The following is a 19514-nucleotide window of genomic DNA, read 5'->3' on the forward strand; positions in this document are numbered from 1 at the left end:
AGAACTTAAAGCATCTGCACATACATATACAAGTTGTATCTTGAAACAATATAAATACTTAATGCCACTATGACATTTTTGTTGTGAATATTCTTTCAGTTAGATTCAGCTTTAGGTCATCCTGCCAGCTCTGCCTTCCTTGCACAAATCACACAACACATGGCAATGTTCAGATGGGATATAAATCACTAACAGTTCAATCTTTCCCCAACTTCCTGCTTGGGGACCATAAAACTTAAATTTCAGTGATTAACACGAGATGCTTTCCTCAAGAGGCCACATCTAGGCAACTACGTTTGTTTAGAGAACAAGAAATTTTGTGATTCCATGATTTACATTAATGAACCATTGTATAACACTTTCCATCCCAAAAGACCCTTGCTTCACCAGCTATATGTATGGCACCGTGCATCATTGGGAGGGGAGAAAATAGTGGATTTTTTTGCAACCCAGGTGAATGATGTCTCTTCAAAAAATAGACAAAGATCTTCACCGTCTACATTGTACACCTTTATTTGTAAAGTCTCATTCAAGAGGCTTGCATGTTCAGTGACACAGTTCTCCAAGGGCTCAAAATTGTCACACCGGAATCTGGCCCTGTGGTCCTGGGGAGTCTAGTTATTTTGTAGTTGGATGATCAGACTATTCAGCAATTGCTACTGACTTTAAAAACTCTTGAATCACCCAAGCTACGTTTTCAAAGCACTGTTAACATTTTCAGTGTTTCCTTCCAGATGAACATCTTGCAAGCAAACACAGAGCGGTCTCGTTAAATAGTATGTTTATGAGACCAAATTGCGCTGGGTCATGCTGTTTTGGCAATTGGTCCTTTTTTCTGTACACCCTTATTTTGTGCTTCAGAATCTATGCATTCATTTAAACAAAGATCTCTTGGTCTTATGTTTAAGATAACCATTCAACATGGGAAAACAATTCCAACAGCTACAGTGTTATCAGTCTGCAGCCTGAATCACCAGCACTGAGAGATATGAACTGACCTATTGACACTGAAGCCTAATGATAATGTAATAATCAGAAATGTCAACTATTACACTGCAGATAGGAGAAACTATAGACCATATTATGAGGATCTGCACAATCTACTGAGAGTGGCATCCATGACCCAACAGTAGGAGACCAGGAAGTTTAGTGAGCACTTTAATACACTCCAGGGAGCAAAGTGCAGCATCCAAGCACCACCAAAGAGGACAAGTCTCAGAAACCCAGAGAGGCATCCAGCCAGAACCAAAGGGAGCCGAAACCAAGGAGTCCAGCAAACCTTGCAGGATCTTATCATGAACTTCTGCACAATCCATTGAGAGTGCCTTCTCAAACTGGTAGGGCTCATTTTCTAGAAGGAGCTGAAGAGTAGTACTATTTACCCTCACAGAATCTGATCCCTAGGTATATATTCCCCCCACCCTCACCCAAATTCAAAGAACTATTCAAGTCCACATTCTGGGACACATTCTTTCCCCTGCCCAAGTACATATAATTCTGGTCTGGAATAAAGGTGCTCTGAATGTGAGGAAGCCAAATAGTTGACCGCTTTGACAATGGCTACTTTTATAGTTTTTTCTATGCATTACTTTTTGATCATTACTCCTGAGAGAGGAGAGGAGATATACCTGCTAAGTTTATGAAAAGAGCATCATTGCTAGGATTAATTTAAAGCCACCAACCATTCAAGCAATAATATATCCAAAGTGTAGAGAGATAAATTTTATTGAAGTGCACTTTCAAACACAGGTATTTCAGTATCCTAACTAGGGAAGCTCTGTTGCAGTTGAGCAAAAGTATAAATTTTCATTTAATGTTTTATCAACTTAGGCTATATTAAATGACTTAGTTGTGACAAGTCACTGATTCTGGATTTATTCTTCAATATTCTTGCATTTGCCTTCTGAAAAGTGTTGATTAAAATATTTTATATATATTTTTAGATACACAAAAGAGTTCCAATTTACTTTTTTTTTTTCGTAAAGGGACATAGCCTACCAAACCCACAGAGAAAAACAGTTCAGTGCCACATCTATGATCATTTAATGACTGCTTAGATGTATGTGTAACCTTAACAAAAATCAGAGAAGGGGGACCACTAGATGGAGCTACAAAATTCAAATACAAATGAACATCCTCCTCTTGCAATTTAGGAGCTTCAATTTTTTCCACTGCCAGGTAGACAGTATTTAGCTTTCAAAATGCATTACCATTCAGAGATCTCTGAAGAGAGGTTACTACATCTCACACTAAAAATTTGTTTGTTTTTAAATTTCCAGTTGTCAAAGGATATAGTCATTTGTACTCAGAGCAGACTGCATTATTGGGTCATAAAAACAGACTGTTGTTTGATGTAACTGCTTGTGTTACCACCATGACAAAATATATTTGTCATCTCTGAGCTATACATAACTGTCTTTCTATCAATAAAGTATCAGTTACTAGGAGATGACAAAGTAGACAGGACATAACTTTTGCTGCTAGCAGCATTCCCTTCCCCAAAGCAGCACACTAAGCATCAGCAGTTTTGCTTACATCTAAAAAAAATAAAAGTCAGTTACTACTTGCAAGTGGACAGTCCTTTAATTCATCTTTATGTGCCTAAAGTAAGCAAAATATATTTGATGACTAGTCTGAAAGAGGCATTAGGCTTGTGATCCTGGCATAGAGAAACAGCAGCCCTTTCTGGAAGGTCAGCAATACTACAGGGAAGCGTGCAGAAACTTCTCTTACCACAGGTTACTTCTGTGTGCAAAGGAAAATAAAAAAAAAATGTTTTTAACAGAAAAATGTATTCCCTTGATATACTCCTTTCTGCTAACTTTTCCCCTCAAACTTGAGGTGCTCAAATTTAGTTGCACTCAGTCTGTTTAGCAGTAGTTCAATAGGTATTTATAAATTAAATGCAAGGCCTGAGCAAATTTGTCTCTCAATTTCTCCCAACCTATGTTAATGGGGGCTATACAGGAAGAACAAACTTAATCCTAAAAAGGGATTCATCAATAGAAACATAACATGCCTTTCCAAACTCAACCACAAGCAAGTATTTAAACAAGTTCCCCGTGATGTCTAGTGTCCTTAACCCTAATGAGTTTGAACATATCTACTGTCTCATGTTAGAATTATTCACCACTCTTACTATTCCAAGAATTTCACTCTATAAACAAATATTAGACAGGTGAACGCACATTTTTAATTGCCATCTTAAGCATCTGCAAACTGACGACCTAATTCTCAAAGGCACATTGAACTCCTACCAAACGGTGCAATTTGCAGGTGCTGAGCATCTCTTGGGATCTGGCCCTGAGCCCCATACTCTGATAAGCACTATATTCACAAATAAAAAACAAACTAAAAAAACCCCACACACAAAACAACAATCCACCCACACAACACATCACAAAGCACAACCCTCATCGTAGTTTTCGGCAGTTGGGATCACATTTAACCTTAATCTGGGTACCAAGAAAACTGTCACAAATCTTTGCTTCAGAGAAGCCTGAAGCCTGTTATCCTGAAAGAAAAGATTTCCCCAATTCTCATACAACCAGCTAGCTGACCTACCATGCAGTACATTCTTCAACATACCTCCCAGATGCAAAGAAGTTGTCTAGCATACACACTTTCAACCCACATGACAGGGAAGTAGCTCCGTGGACCACTCTGACAGGGAGTCTAATATCTACAAGGTCCTTGTGGAGTTATTCTCAAGCCCATTGCTTTGGGGATCTGTCTGGTTGCAAGTTTAGCATCTTGCCTATTCTTGATCAGAAGTCAGAGATCTGAAACCATCTAGAATTCTTTGCTTCCATGAAAGGGAAAGCAATCCCTTCCACTATTCAAGGTAGTTCAGGAAACAAGACTCTCAAAATTATCACAAGCCAACATTGTAGCCACGCGGGGTATTTTTTGTAGTTGTTTTTTAAGGCAATGAGAACTTACCTATTAAACAGAGTTAAAAAATAAGGCTTAGACAAGGAGTCCAGTACTGTCATTAGCCATAGAAAAAACAACTTAAGATGACTAGACTTTTTTTTTTTTTTTAAAGTCTTTTAGAGTGCAGCATCAGGGTCCACACAGACATTTAGTGTGGAGCAAGCTAGATTTACAGCCCAGCTTACCACAAACTAAGTGCTCATGTAGACAAGGCCATACACTATGTTTTTAAATTCAGCCATATTCAGTACTGAAGCTTTCAGAATTAGACACTAGATGGTGCTATTAAACTATTTGAAACAAGCGCCGATCCACATAAACACTGAGAAACATTCAAGGTCAACAGGCCCCAAAATATATCCTCCTTCTGGTATTTAAGAAGAGATCAGGACATGTTGGAATCCAAAAAAGACTGTAATATAAGAGCCACAAACACACTTGAAATCCTTACTGATAAATAGGGTGGTGTCAAAAAAGTATATTGGGGTATTTCTCTATTTCTAATTTTCATACTGCCTCCAGTCTTATAAACCAGTGGAGAATAGAAAATGGCACATTACGTCTTCCTAGCAAGCATTTAGATATTTGATTGTTATAAAAAGTGAAACAATTAAGTTATTTTTTCTGTTATTGCTTCTCAGCATGACATTAAATATTTCAGCTATGAGCGGAGTACTATTTCCTTAACTCAACTTTATTTCAGACCTTTACCCATTGACCAGAGAAATTTCTGTTTAAGATCCAGGACTCAACTGACCACAGGACCATCTGGAAAGGTACACCAATAGTTGTGTTAAAAATCCTTACGGTCTTTCATTGGCATGTATATGTCTTTGAGACACTTCCTGCAGGCCAGTCTCAGGTCAGTAAAATGCATGGGGATACCAATTGTTTTCACTTTGACTCAATGCAGCTCTTTTTGGGTCAGAAGATAAAGTATGCTGTATGCCAGCACTTGTTTCAATAACTCGAGATGGTGTGCTCTCAACACTATTTTGGGCTATAAATACAGTTACCTCCTGAATCAACCCTGCACTGAGAGAAACAAACCTAAAAATTCCACACAAGTATGAATAAAAGGATTTTTAAGACTTGGAGGTCTGACTGTACCTTCTCATCAGAAACCCTCACAGAACTCTCTTTTAGAGCACAAAACTAATATTTAAGTAATACTACTGAACAGTAACACCTAGGACTCCTTTAAAGATTCTGCCAAAGTGTTTCAGTCTTTAATATTAAAAAAGATGAAGTTCTGTTCAAGGGTAAAAGTCACCCAACTGGAAATGCCTGTTTCACCTTTAAAAAATAGTCATCTGCCGCCGCCACCACAACCACCAAGCATGAAATGCCAATACAAACACAAAACTTTGTCAAGCACAGAACAGATATTTTCATTAAGGGCCTTTATATAAAGATGGTATGTACTGGGACATTAGCTGGTGCAATGGTTGACACACTAGCCTTCCACTCATGCAGATCTGGACACAAAATCCTGCCTGGTTTGCAAATGAAAATCAGTTTGGGGACTCACCCCAATTTCCTTCTAAAGGATATTCAATCTTAAATGTTTTGGGTTCTTTTGGGGAGGGGGGAGAATGTTTGGGTTTTTTTGTTTTTGGGGGAGTTAGTTTTTTGGGGGTTTTTTTAAAAGAAGGCTTGCATCCCTAAAGACTAATTTTGCAGAAAACAGGATCTATGCTTCTATTTAATGTAGCTCAGAGGAAATGTGCCCCTATGACTACAGCTGATGATAATAATAAAAATCTCTAGAAGGGATTAAAGACTGCCATTCTCTCAGCATGTGCTGAGTCCATTGGTTACGTCACCCGCCATAACCAAGAGTGGTTTGATGAGAACAATGCTGAGATTCAGTGCCTGCTTGACCAGAAAAGAAAAGCTCACTGCATGTGGCAAAATGACATATCACACCAGCAGAAGAGAGTCATACAAGCAATTCAAGGCTGAAGCCCAAAGGAAAATCTGTGGCATCAAAAATAAATGGTGGCAAGAAAATGCCAAGGAGACTGAGCTTTATGCTGATAAACATGACATGAGGAGTATCTTTCAGGCAATAAGGGCCATTTACGGCCCATGCTCCCATGGACCCACACCACTCCAAGCCAAGACGGGTCAATGTATTTTAATGACAACGAAGCCATCAAAGCCAGATGGAAGGAGCATTCTGAGCTACTCCTGAACCACGAGTCAACTGTCTCTGATGCCACTATCAAATCTATACCTCAACAACATGAAAGAGAATCTCCTACAGACCCTCCCTCCCCTGAAGAAGTAACACGAGTCATTATGCAAACTAAGTACAAGGCAGCAAGGCCAGATGGCATAACAGCTAAAGACTCCAAGTTTGGAGGTGAAGAACTGATAGGGAAGCTCCAAACTTCTTCTTCATATCTGGTATAATGAGAAGATTCCAAGAGACTTCAGAAACGCTAACATTGTTAAAATCTTTAAGAAAGGAGATAAGTCGGGGTGTGGAAACTATCAAGGCATTGCCTTTCCATCTACAGCTAGGAAAATTCTTGCCTGTATCCTCTTAAACCGATTACTTCCCCTTGCTAAGGAAATATTGCCAGAATCTCAGTGCGGTTTTAGATCATCCCGCGGGACAACTGACATCATCTTCGTTGCCCACCAAATCCAGGAAAAATCTTGGTGAAGCCCTGTAAAAGGTGCTGGCCAGATTTGGCTGTCCTCCAAAATTTATCAATGTCCTAAGGCTTCTCCATGATCATATGACTGTCACAGTTCTCTGTAATGCCCTTGAGATGGAACCTTTCATCATCAAAACTGGGGTTAAGCAAGGATGCATTGTTGCCCGAACACTGTTTTCCATCTATTTAGCAGCCATTTTGGTCCTCGTTAAAGATCATCTCCCCAGTGCAGTTGACATTCAATATAGAATGGATGGGCGACTCTTTAATCTTCGACATCGCCGCTCAAAGTCTTCAGGGCGTTCATTACTGACTTTCAGTATGCTGATGATTGTGTCATCCTCACACACACTGAGAATGACCTTCAGTCCATACTGGATTTTCTTGCACAAGCTTACCAAAGGAGAGGACTCTCACTCAATATTGAGAAGACTGAAGTGCTCTATCAACCTGCTGCAGGCCTTGTACATGACCCACCACAAATCACCATCAGACAGATAGATTTTGGAGACAGTTGAGCACTTTTGCTACCTCAGTAGCCAACTTTCTCAAAATGCAAAAATTGACAGTGAGATCCAGCACAGGATCCAGTGCGAAACTGCTTCCTTTGGGAAATTGCTCCAACGCGTTTTCACAGACCATGACCTGCAGCAGGACACCAAGATCCAGGTCTATAAGACAACTGTTATTCCAACACTCCTCTATGGATGCGAAACTCGGGTGACCTATCAACAGCACCTCAAGAGTCTGGAAAGGTATCACCAACAATGCCTCCAGAAGATCCTTCACGTCAAGTGGCAAGAACACCGCATTAACACCAGCATTTTCGCTGAAGCCAATGTCACCAGCATTGAAGCAATGATCCTCATGCACCAACTTCGCTGGGCTGGACATCGTGTGCAGATGCCAGACTCTCACCTCCCAAAACAAGTCCTTTACTCTCAGCTCACCCATGGTCAGAGATCCCGTGGTGGTCACAGGAAACGCTACAAAGACACACTAAAAGCATATTTTAAGAAAACTGATTTGGACATCACAAGCTGGGAAGTGCAAGCCACCAACCTATCCCAATGGCTCCATATCCTCCAGTGGCCCGCTTCGAGGAGAAGCGCCTTGCCCTCAAAGCTGAAAAGAGAGAGAGGAGGAAGGAAAAAGAAATAACTTTCTCTCAACAGGTCACTGGCCAGCCACAAAATGTCTGTACCTACTGCGGGCAGATCTGTGGTTCCAGGATCAGACTCCTGAGTCATCTCAGGACCCATATGTAAATCCATGGTAGAGATCATCCTCGAATCAAGAGATCGCCAATCAATTAATCACACCATGGGTAACTGTTAGAAATGCTGTTTGATCAGTCTCCAGCATCTTGTGTCTTGGGAACAGCTGGAAGAGAAGTGTCACTGAAATAGGTAGAAAAATTAAGAAATCCTTTGTGTATTTTAACTGAAGGACTATGGACAGTGAGACAGTGCATTACCATTATTAATATACTGGCATCTCGTCCTGTCGAGCATAGGAGTCATATTTTCCTCCCATGGACAGGTCAGAGCACCTCAAGAGGATTAGCTGTGGTTCAGTCTTAAAGTCATAGCAGAAATTAGTAATCTGCAATTCATTTTACCCATTTAATTTGACACTAAATATGTTTACTTTTTCATGCAAGAGAAAACATTACGAGAGAACAGAAAAATTCTATAAAAACAACCCATGAGAAATTTAAGACCTGAAGGACAGGGGGAGTTCACATCAACTAAAAAACTACATCATTCATAATGAGCCTCAGACATAAATTTAACACTGAACTAAATTTAGCTATAATTCTACTTGTGAGTTTAACACCTGAAGACCATTATGATGTTGTCCACAGTGTTAGCTGAATTTGGGAATCGTCAGCCATGCAGGATCTCTCTCCTTAGAGACACAAAGCAAGTGAAGTAATATCTTTTTTCTCTCCTTTGGAAATCTAGTAAATACCCTTGGCATTCCACCAGAGGGCTGATGAGCCATCCTAGTGATTTTCTAGGGAAGTCACAAGAAGCTGACAAACGCCAGAGCCACAAAGAAAAAACTGAAAAAGCACTAGATTCCCAGCATCTGAATTCAACCTAACAAAAGGGTTTCGGCTACAGCTATCTAGAGTTTGAATTGTTTGTCCTCTTGGAAACATCAAGGAAATTTTTTTCTGGGCTAGATACCCTTGCTTGTTAAAGAGACAACAGAAAATCTTCAAGGCCATTCTGCAGACCTACAAAGTTTGAATGGTTTCAGAGTAGCAGCCGTGTTAGTCTGTATCTGCAAAAAAACCAGGAGTACTTATGCTCTAATAAATTTGTTAGTCTCTAAGATGCCACAAGTACTCCTGTTTTTTTAAGTTTGAATGGAGTAGATCAGGTATGAGACTTCAGGGCCAGACTAGCAATGACCACTTCTTCTATTAATGTCCACTTTATACTTTTCTTTCGAAAACTCTATTCAAGTCAACAAAGAGCAGGCAGATCATTAAGTCTCTTGCCTAACACATTTTCACATTGTACCTGGAAATAAGCTCCAAGAGAAATAATAGGTGAGATGCTTAAACTGACCCATTTTCCATACTCCTGATTCAGTAGTGTAAAAGTAAACCTCTTGAGAAATGTAGGAAACATGTTCCTTGGGGGAGAGGGGGGAAGGGAAAAATCACATCTCACTGTACAGTTATAATAACCAGAGCATTTTAAAGAGATAATTTCTAATGGCATCAACAACATGCTAAAACTACTTACCAGACAGTCTCCATGAACTCAGGATATAGAGTTTTATAGTCCTTGTCAAAGTCAATCCAGCGTCCTAGTCTGGTAATGCTAATCTGTTAAAATATGAACATACAGCTTGAAAGGCAGCTTAAAACAAAGATCATGGTACATTTCCCAGATTTATCTCTTTGTAATAGCTTGTTGAAAAAGCAGCATGTTCTACCCCTATCAGTGAACCAAGCCCACAAAACAGTCAAGCCTGACAATGGTTCAGGGTAGAGCATTTTATCTAGCATGGAGTATGCCAAGAAAAGGTCATGGATACAGGCCTTTCCTTAAATCCAAAGCCATGCAATACAGAAGCATCTACTCACTGCAACTAAACTTAGAGGTTGAGAGAGTATTGTAGCTGGTGAGGCAGATCTTTGCTCAGCATACAGCCAAATGATTCAACAGAAACTTGGCTTTGGCTGCACTAGTTATGTTCTTGATCATAACCACATGTTTGCTATGGCGATAGTCAAAATGGGGAGAAGAACAGAGCTTCACAGTTCTCTCCATTTCTACAGGGTTACTTAGTCTGAGAGCTCTGAACATTTATCTAAATCAGAGCTGGAAAAGCCATTGTGTAAACACTGTACAAAATTATTTCAGGACCAGCTGCCTTCTCTGGCCTCTCTATATTAGGAAGCCACATTGCTGAAGTCACAAGGACTCTGACAAGTCTTTGCTTCACATCTACTCACATAGAGCACATAAGTCAATTAATGAGTAAGTTACATGAACATTATGCTTCACTTCGATAAGCGATATCCTTTCGTTGGGTGGGTAACTGTGCGATGTGCCATCTTTGCAACATGACCAAAAACAGGCTAGACCTTTCCTGATATTGATATATGTTGGTACAGTAAGAGTCAAACTACATTTATTCCTGCAATCAAGTAGATGCACATCTACAAAGATTCACCATCACAAGCAAGCCACATGCACAAAAAATGCTGACAAGTTTTGTGGGTACAAACTGACCAAAATTTGTGATGTACGCCCAATGTTCTTGGTCAATGTTTTATTGAAGTTAAAATCTTAGTCCTTTTCAGATTTAACTTTTATTCACATTGAAACAGTGGATCTCAATTTGAGATTTTGCTCTCTCTGAATTCCCTCTGATGTCACCACACAGTGACATCCAGACATTGCGATTTAACAGTGCGTCATCAAGACAATGCCATGCAATTTCACAACCCCTTGCCTCAATTCTTTGACTTGTTCTGAAATGCAGATGCCAGGACCCACCGCCTGGGGAGTAGGGACTCTGGCAGCTTAAGTACTTTATCTCAGTACTGTGACATACAGAAGGCAGTGTCGGGACTGCTGCAGTCATCAGTCAACACTGTTAGCTCTGCTCTGTTTTTCCTCAGGTGCAGCAAAAGTAGTTCCACCATGTCCTACTGAATTCCATAAGAATTGCACACAATTTTAGACACACAGGCAGAGTTAATACTGACATTCTACTTACCCTCCATTCTGTAGAGTATCTCATCACAATCCCCCTGCACTGATTGTTATATTCTGCAATACCCATTTTGGCCACATCCTCTGGCCCTTTGATTCCTAGTGTTTTGTCAATTTCATACTCCTGGAGAGGAGGAGGGGAGGTGGAAAAAAAGTCAATATATATTGCAGTGCGAAACCTTCAGGATTTTCCAGTTCATTAAATTTTTGTCCCGGCCCTATGGCTATACAAATACATCCAAAGCCCCAGATTCAAATCTGAATGTGCAAGTTTGTCATGCAAAAAAGCATGTACATTTGAGCTCCTATTTTGCAGGTACAGGGTTTTCTCCTCCCACAACCATTACCTGCACTCACATACACAATAAAACCAGTAATGGATGAGTCTATCCTTCAGAAATAAGGGCTGTCATAAACAAAGTAAATCAATAAACAGTCATCCTTTGCATGGCAACTACTAACAATAGGTTTGCATAGCTACTTGTACTTTGCACAGCAAAATTTACAGTTTATTGAATCATTTGCTTTGGAACATTCCAAATTTCTAAATGACATGCTAGTCCACTAAAGTTATTACCAGGCATTACTCATTCCATTTCCCAGGATCAAATTTGGGATGCAGGGGCCAAACAAAAAATACATACCATGTAAAGGTACTCCATGTACAAAGGAGATGATAGAACCCAAAGGGGTGGTGTGACAAGTTGGATCACAGAAACCCCCTTGGGGCTGCCAACTGGTGTGCCAAGACTTCTTCTGCCCCTGCTTTCGCTGCCAGCTATGGACTTCAGTACCCTGTCTTGTTGAGCCAGACACGTTAGCCTGCTGCAAACATCGACCCAGGTCTGAACCACGTCCCCCAAAGCTGCAGACTTAACTGAAAACAGCTTAGAAAGTGCTCGTCTCTAGCTCCCAGACACTCAGTTCCCAATGGGGTCCAAACCCCAAATAAATCCATTTTACCTTGTATAAAGCTTATACAGGGTAAACTAATAAATTGTTTGCCCTCTATAACACTGACAGAGAGATATGCACAGCTGTTTCTCCTCCCTCCCTCCCCAGTATTAATACAGCTGTGCATATCTCTCTCTCAGTGTTATAGAGGGCGAACAATTTATGAGTTTACCATAGAAGTTTATACATAAGCTTAAAGCTTATACGGGGTAAAATGGATTTATTTGGGGTTTGGACCCCATTGGGAGTTGGGCATCTGAGTGTTTAAAGACAGGAACGTCTCTTAAGCTGCTTTCAGTTAAGCTTGCAGTTTGTGGGACATGGTTCAGACCTGGGTCTGTGTTTGTGGCCGGCAAGCATGTCTGGCACAGCCACGCAGGGTTCCGGAGTCCGAAAGCAGGGGCAGTAGTAGTCTTGGCACATCAGTTGGCAGCCCCAAGGGGGTTTCTGTGATTCAACCTGTCCAAGGTGGCATGGAGGACCGTGTGGGGAGGATGGTAGGGCCCAGACCAGCCCCTATGGGGGCAGGGAGGGAGCGCCATCCAACCCCTCACCACCCCCTCCTCTGCTCCGGTCCCAGTCCCAGCCACATCCCTGGCTCCCAGTGCAGCGTGCACCTGGCCCCATGTCCAGCCTCGGCCAAATGGCTCTGCTCCTCGCCCTGGGATGAGGCTGGGGAAAAGGCTGGGAGTGGAGCCGCACCTGGCTGTAGGCTTGGCTGCTGGCCCTCACCACAACCCAGCTGCAGCTCTGCTCCCACCCCTGCTCCTGGCTGTGGCCTAGCTCCCAGCCCCAGGCCCTCCCCCAGCTGCAACCCCCTTATCCCTATCCACATTTCCCCACCCCGCAGCCATGGCCCCGCTCCCAGGCCCAGCTCCAGAGAGGCGGGGTGGGGGAGGGCTGCAAGACCCTCAAAAGTTTGGGGACCGCTGTTTTAGAGGAATTCGGAGGGCGGGGGGAGTAACAGAGGAGGGCAGGGAAGAGGAAGTAACAAATTATTCAGATGCACAGGTAACCATATGCAAAGATCAAGGTATCAAAAATATCTGCAGGATCACTTATTGCACGTACCACGGGTAAACCATGACAATCCCATCCAAATCTTCTGTCTACATAAAAGCCACTCTGGTGAGCAAATCTGGTTACTACATCTTTAATGGTTCCTGCAAGAATGTGGCCATAGTGGGGAAGCCCAGTTGCAAATGGAGGGCCATCATAAAAAGTAAACCTGTGAAACAATAGGCAAAGTAAGTATTAGTTCAAAATCAGCCCTCACAAAACAGGAAGACCATTCTTCTGTTCTTGTGCTGCTCCTACTTATATGGCTCCACAAGTTGTATAGTAGAACCTCATAGTTATGAACACCTTGGGAATGGAGGTTGTTTGCAACTCTGAAATGTTTGTAACTGAACAAAACATTATGGTTGCTCTTTCAAAAGTTTACAACTGAACATTGACTTAATACAGTTTTGAAACTTTACTATACAGAAGAAAAATGCTGCTTTCTCTGAAATGTAAATTACAAAAAACAAATTAACAGTACTGTATTTTTTTTTCTCTGCTGCTGCCTGATTGTGTACTTCCGGTTCCAAATGAGGTATGTGGTTGACTGGTCAGTTCATATCTCTGAGGTTCTACAATACCAGCACTGGAGCTAAAAGTGTGTGCGTGTGCGTGTGTGTGTGTGTGTGTGTGCGTGTGCGTGTGCGTGTGCGTGTGTGTGTGTGCGTGTGCGTGTGCGTGTGCGTGTGCGTGTGTGCGCGTGCTCCTTCAGGAGGAAAAAAAAGAAAAGGTAATAACATGGAAAGTGGTGCTGGCTTAGATAGAGTTCTAAAGGAGGCAGCAGCTGTAGTATGAGTGGACAAGCAGAAGGGAGAAGAGCTACAGGTAAATAAGCACTTTATTTTCATGCATACCAGTTGTATCTTTTATGCCGCTTTTTACCTTGGTCTGTTTTTTGACTGTTTCAGGCATTCCTGAAAACAATCAAGTGTGTTCCAGAGATTCAGTATCTTCTCTTCCTCCTGAGGAAAATTTATGTTTTCTGCAACTTGCTGAACCATTCTTTCCCCTATAAGGATCAAACAATATCATGTAGAAAATGAGTTTTGATTTTCAAGACAGAACAAGCAAGGATAAATAGCTTCTCAATACAGTACACTATGCCATTAGAAAAGAATCTCATAGTATATTCCACCATATCACAGTAAGATTCTTGATCACAGCTTAGCAGCTTGTTTCAAAATCATAACTAAGGTAGCAGTCTGTTCTAAATACACTATGACGTATTTTCATATTTCATGGTGATACAATAGTATGAGGAAGTGGTTCTCCATTTACTCTTGATTACGTTCATTGTTGGTTTTCCACTGGGTTTCCTTGGTTACTTAAAACTAAATGCCCTTTCAAATTTTCTTCCAGATTTGAAGGAGCACTTCCATGAAAAACTTAAGAAATTGTGCTTTCCCCCCTCTAGTCAGGTTGTGGTTCTCCCAGGTATTAAAAAGCAGCTCAAATTTAACACTTTAAATATAGAGATCTGAGCTGGATCCCAAATCAGCATTTAAACCAACACGGTAATGTAAAAGGAAGTACAATAGATGTGTAGTGAAGGATGAGGATGGAAGGGTCTGGACAAGGAGACAGGGAATTAGATCAGTGATAAGAAAGAAGAAAAGTGGAGAGCAACAATTTCTATCTGACTTTGCAACCAGAGCTGTTCAGTAACATTTTTCTGCCCTTGTTTATTACTTTTCTCCTGTTGCTCCCCATTATTTGGTGGTAAAACCTCCACTATGCACTTTGGGAGTTGGTGAATGGCTCTGACAATTTCTAATCAACCTGTTCACCTACTTTTCAGAAGCAAAGTTCTCTGCTCTCAGTAAAAAATCAAGCCAAAGTTTTCAGCCAACAGCCCATTCTTGCTTATTCCTGGCAATTCCCTGAAGAGCTAAAAAACAGCCCAGTGTAAAAGTCAGAGCCCAAAGCTGTACTCTAATTCTGGCTGAGTCAATGACTCACTACAAGGACAATCATTTCTCATTCACAAACAAGATTTCTCCAGCACATGGAGATGCAATAGTGCTAGAAGATTTGACCATTAGAAATACATGAGTATGTGACTGAGATACTCAGGTTTGAACACAGATTTCACAAAACATCTACATAAATTTGTAGTGAGTGCTGGGGTGGAACCCGTGCTGATGGAACATGCTGGTACCAATGACACAGTGATATTCAGGACAAATCCTGTCTGCTTAAGTGGCTGTGGAGATCGGTGAAAAAGGGAAGAAGCTTTAATCTGTCTCTATTCCAATATCTGCTGCTACTGCTCTGGGTTTCCCAAACCACAGCAAAAATGAAACAGTCAGAGTCTTCCGTTTCACTGCTGCCCACAGGTTTGTGAATCACAGAACCGAAAAGACAGAGCTTTGTTAATTGTATTCAGTCTTGTCAAGTACACTGAGAAGCATCAGAAGCACTACTCAGGAAGACAGCATCAATTCATGATCAAAAGGTTTTTTGTTTGTTTGTGTTTTTTTACACAGAGCCATAAAATCCAGAAGCTTCATTTTTAAAATGTGAAAGTTTAAATGCTGCAGAAAATGACAGCTTAGCCTGTCCACCTGTGACATTATTGACATGAACTGTGACCGTAAAGATCATTGTTGCCTATGGATGATGGTCCTATGGTTGCCCCAGGTCTTGTACAGAGGAGGTCAAGTGAGCTGTCTATGGAAAGGTTATAATTTGCTGGTTATGTTGTCTGTATGTGTGTATCATTTTTGTATTTGAAGTTATGAATATTGGCTACGTACTTGTATCTCAATGTGTTTGATTCTAAGTAGCCTCAGTGAAGCATTTGGTCGGCTTCTTGAGAAAGGACTATTCTAAATGCCCGATCAAGAAACACTTAACTGACAATGGACTTTGGGAGATGCCAATCCACATCTGTGCTTTCCTGGGAACATTCAAACTAACATGTAAACAGTGGTGTCGGCCTGTAAAAAGTTGAATTATTCACGGACATGTGACTTGCCCAGGTGGCTACAAACTCCACCTTGTTGCTGTGACTTTGCACAGGAGAACAAAGGGGTTTCTGCCCTCAAAAGAGAATATAAAAGGCCCTGGAAACCCCTCCATTTTGTCTTCAGCTGGCTCAAGAGATGGCCTCTCCACCCCAAAGAAATGCCTGAAAGACACTGGAACAAAGGACAGTAACTACGGGATTGTGAGCGATTGCTGGACGCAGGCCACAGACTACAAAGTTGGTCTGAAAAGGGTTGGTCCCAGACTAGGAAAGAGTCTAGCCTGTGAAAGAAGCTTATTGGAACATCTCTGGGGCTGAGATTTCATCTGTAATCAGTTTCTTAATATATTAGGCCTAAACTTGCTTGCTTTGTTTCATTCTGCAAACAGCTGTGCATATTGCTCTATCAGGATTATAGAGGGCGGACAATTTATGAGTTTATCCTGTATACTGTATAAGCTTTATACAGAGTAAAACAGATTTATTTGGGGTTTGGATCTCATTGGGAACAAAGTGTCTGGGTGCTAGAGACAGGAGCACTTTCTAAGCTGTTTTCAGTTAGGTCTGCAGCTTTGGGGGACGTGGTTCAGACTTGGGTCAGTGTTTGCAGCAGGCTAGTGTGTCTGGCTCAACAAGACAGGGTACTGAAGTCTCTAGCTGGCAGGGAAAATGGGCTCAGAGGTACTCTCAGCACATCAAGTGGCAGTCCCAAGGGGATCTCTGTGATCGAACCCGTCACACACCCATCATTCTCAAAACACATCCAAGAACCGCTCACCTAAGTGAGGCGGCAGGTGAATTTTTCAATCCCTGATTTGTACTACATTCGTAACAGTAAGGATGGCTCATTTTCCTCAATTTTCCTCATATTTCCTCAGAAATATATAGCCCTTTTAGGAGGGGATATGCCACATATCTTTCACAAGTTTGGGCCAGACTGTGTCTGACCCCTGTGCAAATGTTGGAGGGAAGCAAAGTACCCAATGGCACATAAAGGGAGTCCTTGTGCTCAGAGTGCAAAGATTCCACAGAACTGGAGATGATGAAAGTGTTTTTCTGTGCAAAGGATATATGAAGGAGGCAGGTCCACTCCCTCAACAAGGTCAGCCAGTAGAGCCAGTTGACAACCGACAGACAGATCCACAGAACCATGGCGCAGTAGCTGTGCACTCCAGGAAGTACCTCCTTAAAGAAAAATGTCTCCTGGGACAGCATGACTCTGCGCCATCTCCAGTACATGGCTTAATGCCACTATTTAGCCCTGGTTATTGCTATAGCACAAAGTCATCTTCTGGTACATAGCTCATCAAGGAAACCACTAGCTGATGATTATAAGGAGTCTTGAACAAGACAATGCTTTTGTGTATTCTAACAAGGCGAGCAATAACCCTACACCAGCATTTCTCAAATGTGGCCACTGTGGCTGCATTCGGCCACCAGGGGCTTTTCTTGCGGCCACAGCCTCTTGGGTGGTGATTTGGGGAAGTGAGGAGCAAAGCAGCGGCCCCTCCCCTGGGGCTGCCAGAAGGGGTTGGGCCTTGCCCCCCTTTGAAAACAACCGGAGGAGCAGACAGCTGGTGTGAGTTGCCCATCTTCCCAGGGCGGTGGGGCTCAGGCTTCTGGCTTCAGCCCTGGTGTGGTGGGCAGCAGGCTCAGGCTGCGTGCTCTTGCCACGGGCTCTGACCGCGAGGCTTTGGGCTCAGGGCTTTGAGGACTCAGCGGTGGCCTCCATCCCTTGGCCACAGGACTCTATCCCTAGGCTCAACACCCCTCTCATGTCCACTGCTGCCTCCCCACCCAGCTCCCCATCCAAGGTTTAATTTGTTCCCCAGCTTGCCAGGGCTGAGTAAGTCTGCTACGAAAAATGGTATTTGTATATTTGTTAATATCACTTTTTACTGCCTCCTAGCTAGCTAAGAAGTCTGCTGCTGTGAAAAAATTATATTAACAAACATACAAATATCACTTTTCACAGTAGCTAGCAAGTCTAAAAAAAATGCAGCCAAAAAAAGGGAGAGAAACAATAAGAAAAGACAAGAACATGCAGAGCACCTTATTTGTGTTTCTATTCTGTTTAGGTTCAGTAAAGAAAAGAGACAACTGTACATTATTTTTATTATTGAGTCTGAAAAAACCCCCTACATAAATTACTATGATTTGAACATATACATGTGCAAATTTGTTTTTTCTAAAGTAAATTAAGTATTTTATGAAAAATTGTCTGAGCAGCTACCAGCAAGAGTTGGTGGCCGCACTCTGAGGGCACCAAAAAAAATTGTGGTGAGAACCAGGACCGTCCCTAGCTATTCTGGGGCCCTACGCAGCCCCCCTCCCCCCCCCCAAGGCTCTGTGGGGGCGGGGGGGAGGGAAGAGGAACCTCCCCCCAGCTCTCACCGGCGGTGCAGCTGGGGCCAGGTCGCTGTACTTCCCTGAGGACTGCAGCAGGGCTGGGCCTGCACTCACCGGCGGCGGGGAGTAGGGGCAGGGCTGGGGCGGAGCAGGAAGCGGTGGAGTGGGGCGGGGGCTTTGCAGAAGGGGTGGAGTGGGGGCGGGGTTGGGGCGAAGCAGGGGCGGGGGCCATGTGGTAGAGGTGGGGCAGGGGCTGGAGCAGCACGCAGCTGCACAGGGCACTGACAAATTTGGTGCCCCAAATTTCCTGGTGTCCTACACAGCTGCGTACTTTGCGTATGGGTAGGGACGGCCCTGGTGAGAACCCCTGGCCTAGATGTTAAGACTTAATTAATATAAATAACAATACTTCACACTTCTGCAGCAATTTCCACCCTAGGATGTTGGAGTGCTTTACAAACATTAATTAGCTCCATGTCACTATTGGAGGAAGGGATCATCTATGTTTTGTTCACAGCCCCAAGGTCACACAGCCATTTAGTGGCCGAAGTGAAAATAAAACCAATATTTCCCAAATGCAAAGCCTTCTGCCTTAACCACTACACACACTCTATCAAACACAATGGTTTCCTCTGATTGGCAGCAAATACAAACATACTAAACCATAAGTTTACTCAGTATTTACCATGGTGATCTTCTCTGAATGAAGTCATCAATTCCTCATGACTCACTATAGTAAATATTTTAAAAGTTCTTTTCTGTTCATAAGATACTAATAAAATGTAACTGTAACCGGGCTATGGAGGCTGCTATGATATCACAGACTCCATGCATAAACCACAGTATTACTTTTGGCCCATTTCTACTAACTGGAGCACTGTACCAACACAACAGTTTCCAGTAACCACAGGGCACACATTCACATGCATAGCAAAGACTTTCTATTTTTAACAGTACAAAGGAATTTTACCTGAATTGATGGAAGTCTAATTTTTCAGAACTGCGTCGAAAAACCATTTAATGGGCAAGATCAGGGATGTAGTAACTCCTCATTACAGGTCAGTTTTCTCAATCTGCAGGACAGAATTTAGAAAAACTTGACTTTTAATACTACAAAACTATGCTTAGTTACCTGAAGCTGTGGCATAAACAATACTAACAGACGTTAAGCCAATAAAAACTGCTACCACAAAAATTATATCAAGCTGCTACATTAGTAGATAAACTACAACTGGACACAAGACTAGAGCACAGAATTTATTATGTTAAATCTAGTACTTTGATACAGCGGGGGATAAAGGACAAATTAGTGCCTTAAAGACAGACCATTCA

The 19514-nt window shown here is 42.1% G+C and overlaps 1 protein-coding gene across 2 annotated transcripts in view; it reads right to left on the reverse strand.

Moving 5' to 3' along the window:
- Positions 1–19255, reverse strand: part of IARS1 (isoleucyl-tRNA synthetase 1) — a 180950-nt gene extending 161695 nt beyond the window's left edge. For both annotated transcript variants that reach the window (XM_084634253.1, XM_084634252.1), the window contains exons 1-5: positions 19153–19255; positions 13748–13874; positions 12875–13031; positions 10854–10973; positions 9368–9450 (exon numbers count right to left, since the gene is read on the reverse strand). In XM_084634253.1, the coding sequence (XP_084490379.1) occupies positions 9368–9450; positions 10854–10973; positions 12875–13031; positions 13748–13866 (479 nt within the window). In that variant the 5' untranslated portion in view covers positions 13867–13874; positions 19153–19255. The remainder of the gene's footprint in view (positions 1–9367; positions 9451–10853; positions 10974–12874; positions 13032–13747; positions 13875–19152) is intronic.
- Positions 19256–19514: the final 259 nt, after the last annotated feature.

The sequence above is a fragment of the Lepidochelys olivacea genome, assembly GCF_965140295.1.
Source record: "Lepidochelys olivacea isolate rLepOli2 genome assembly, chromosome: 7".
Lineage (NCBI taxonomy): Eukaryota > Metazoa > Chordata > Testudines > Cheloniidae > Lepidochelys > Lepidochelys olivacea.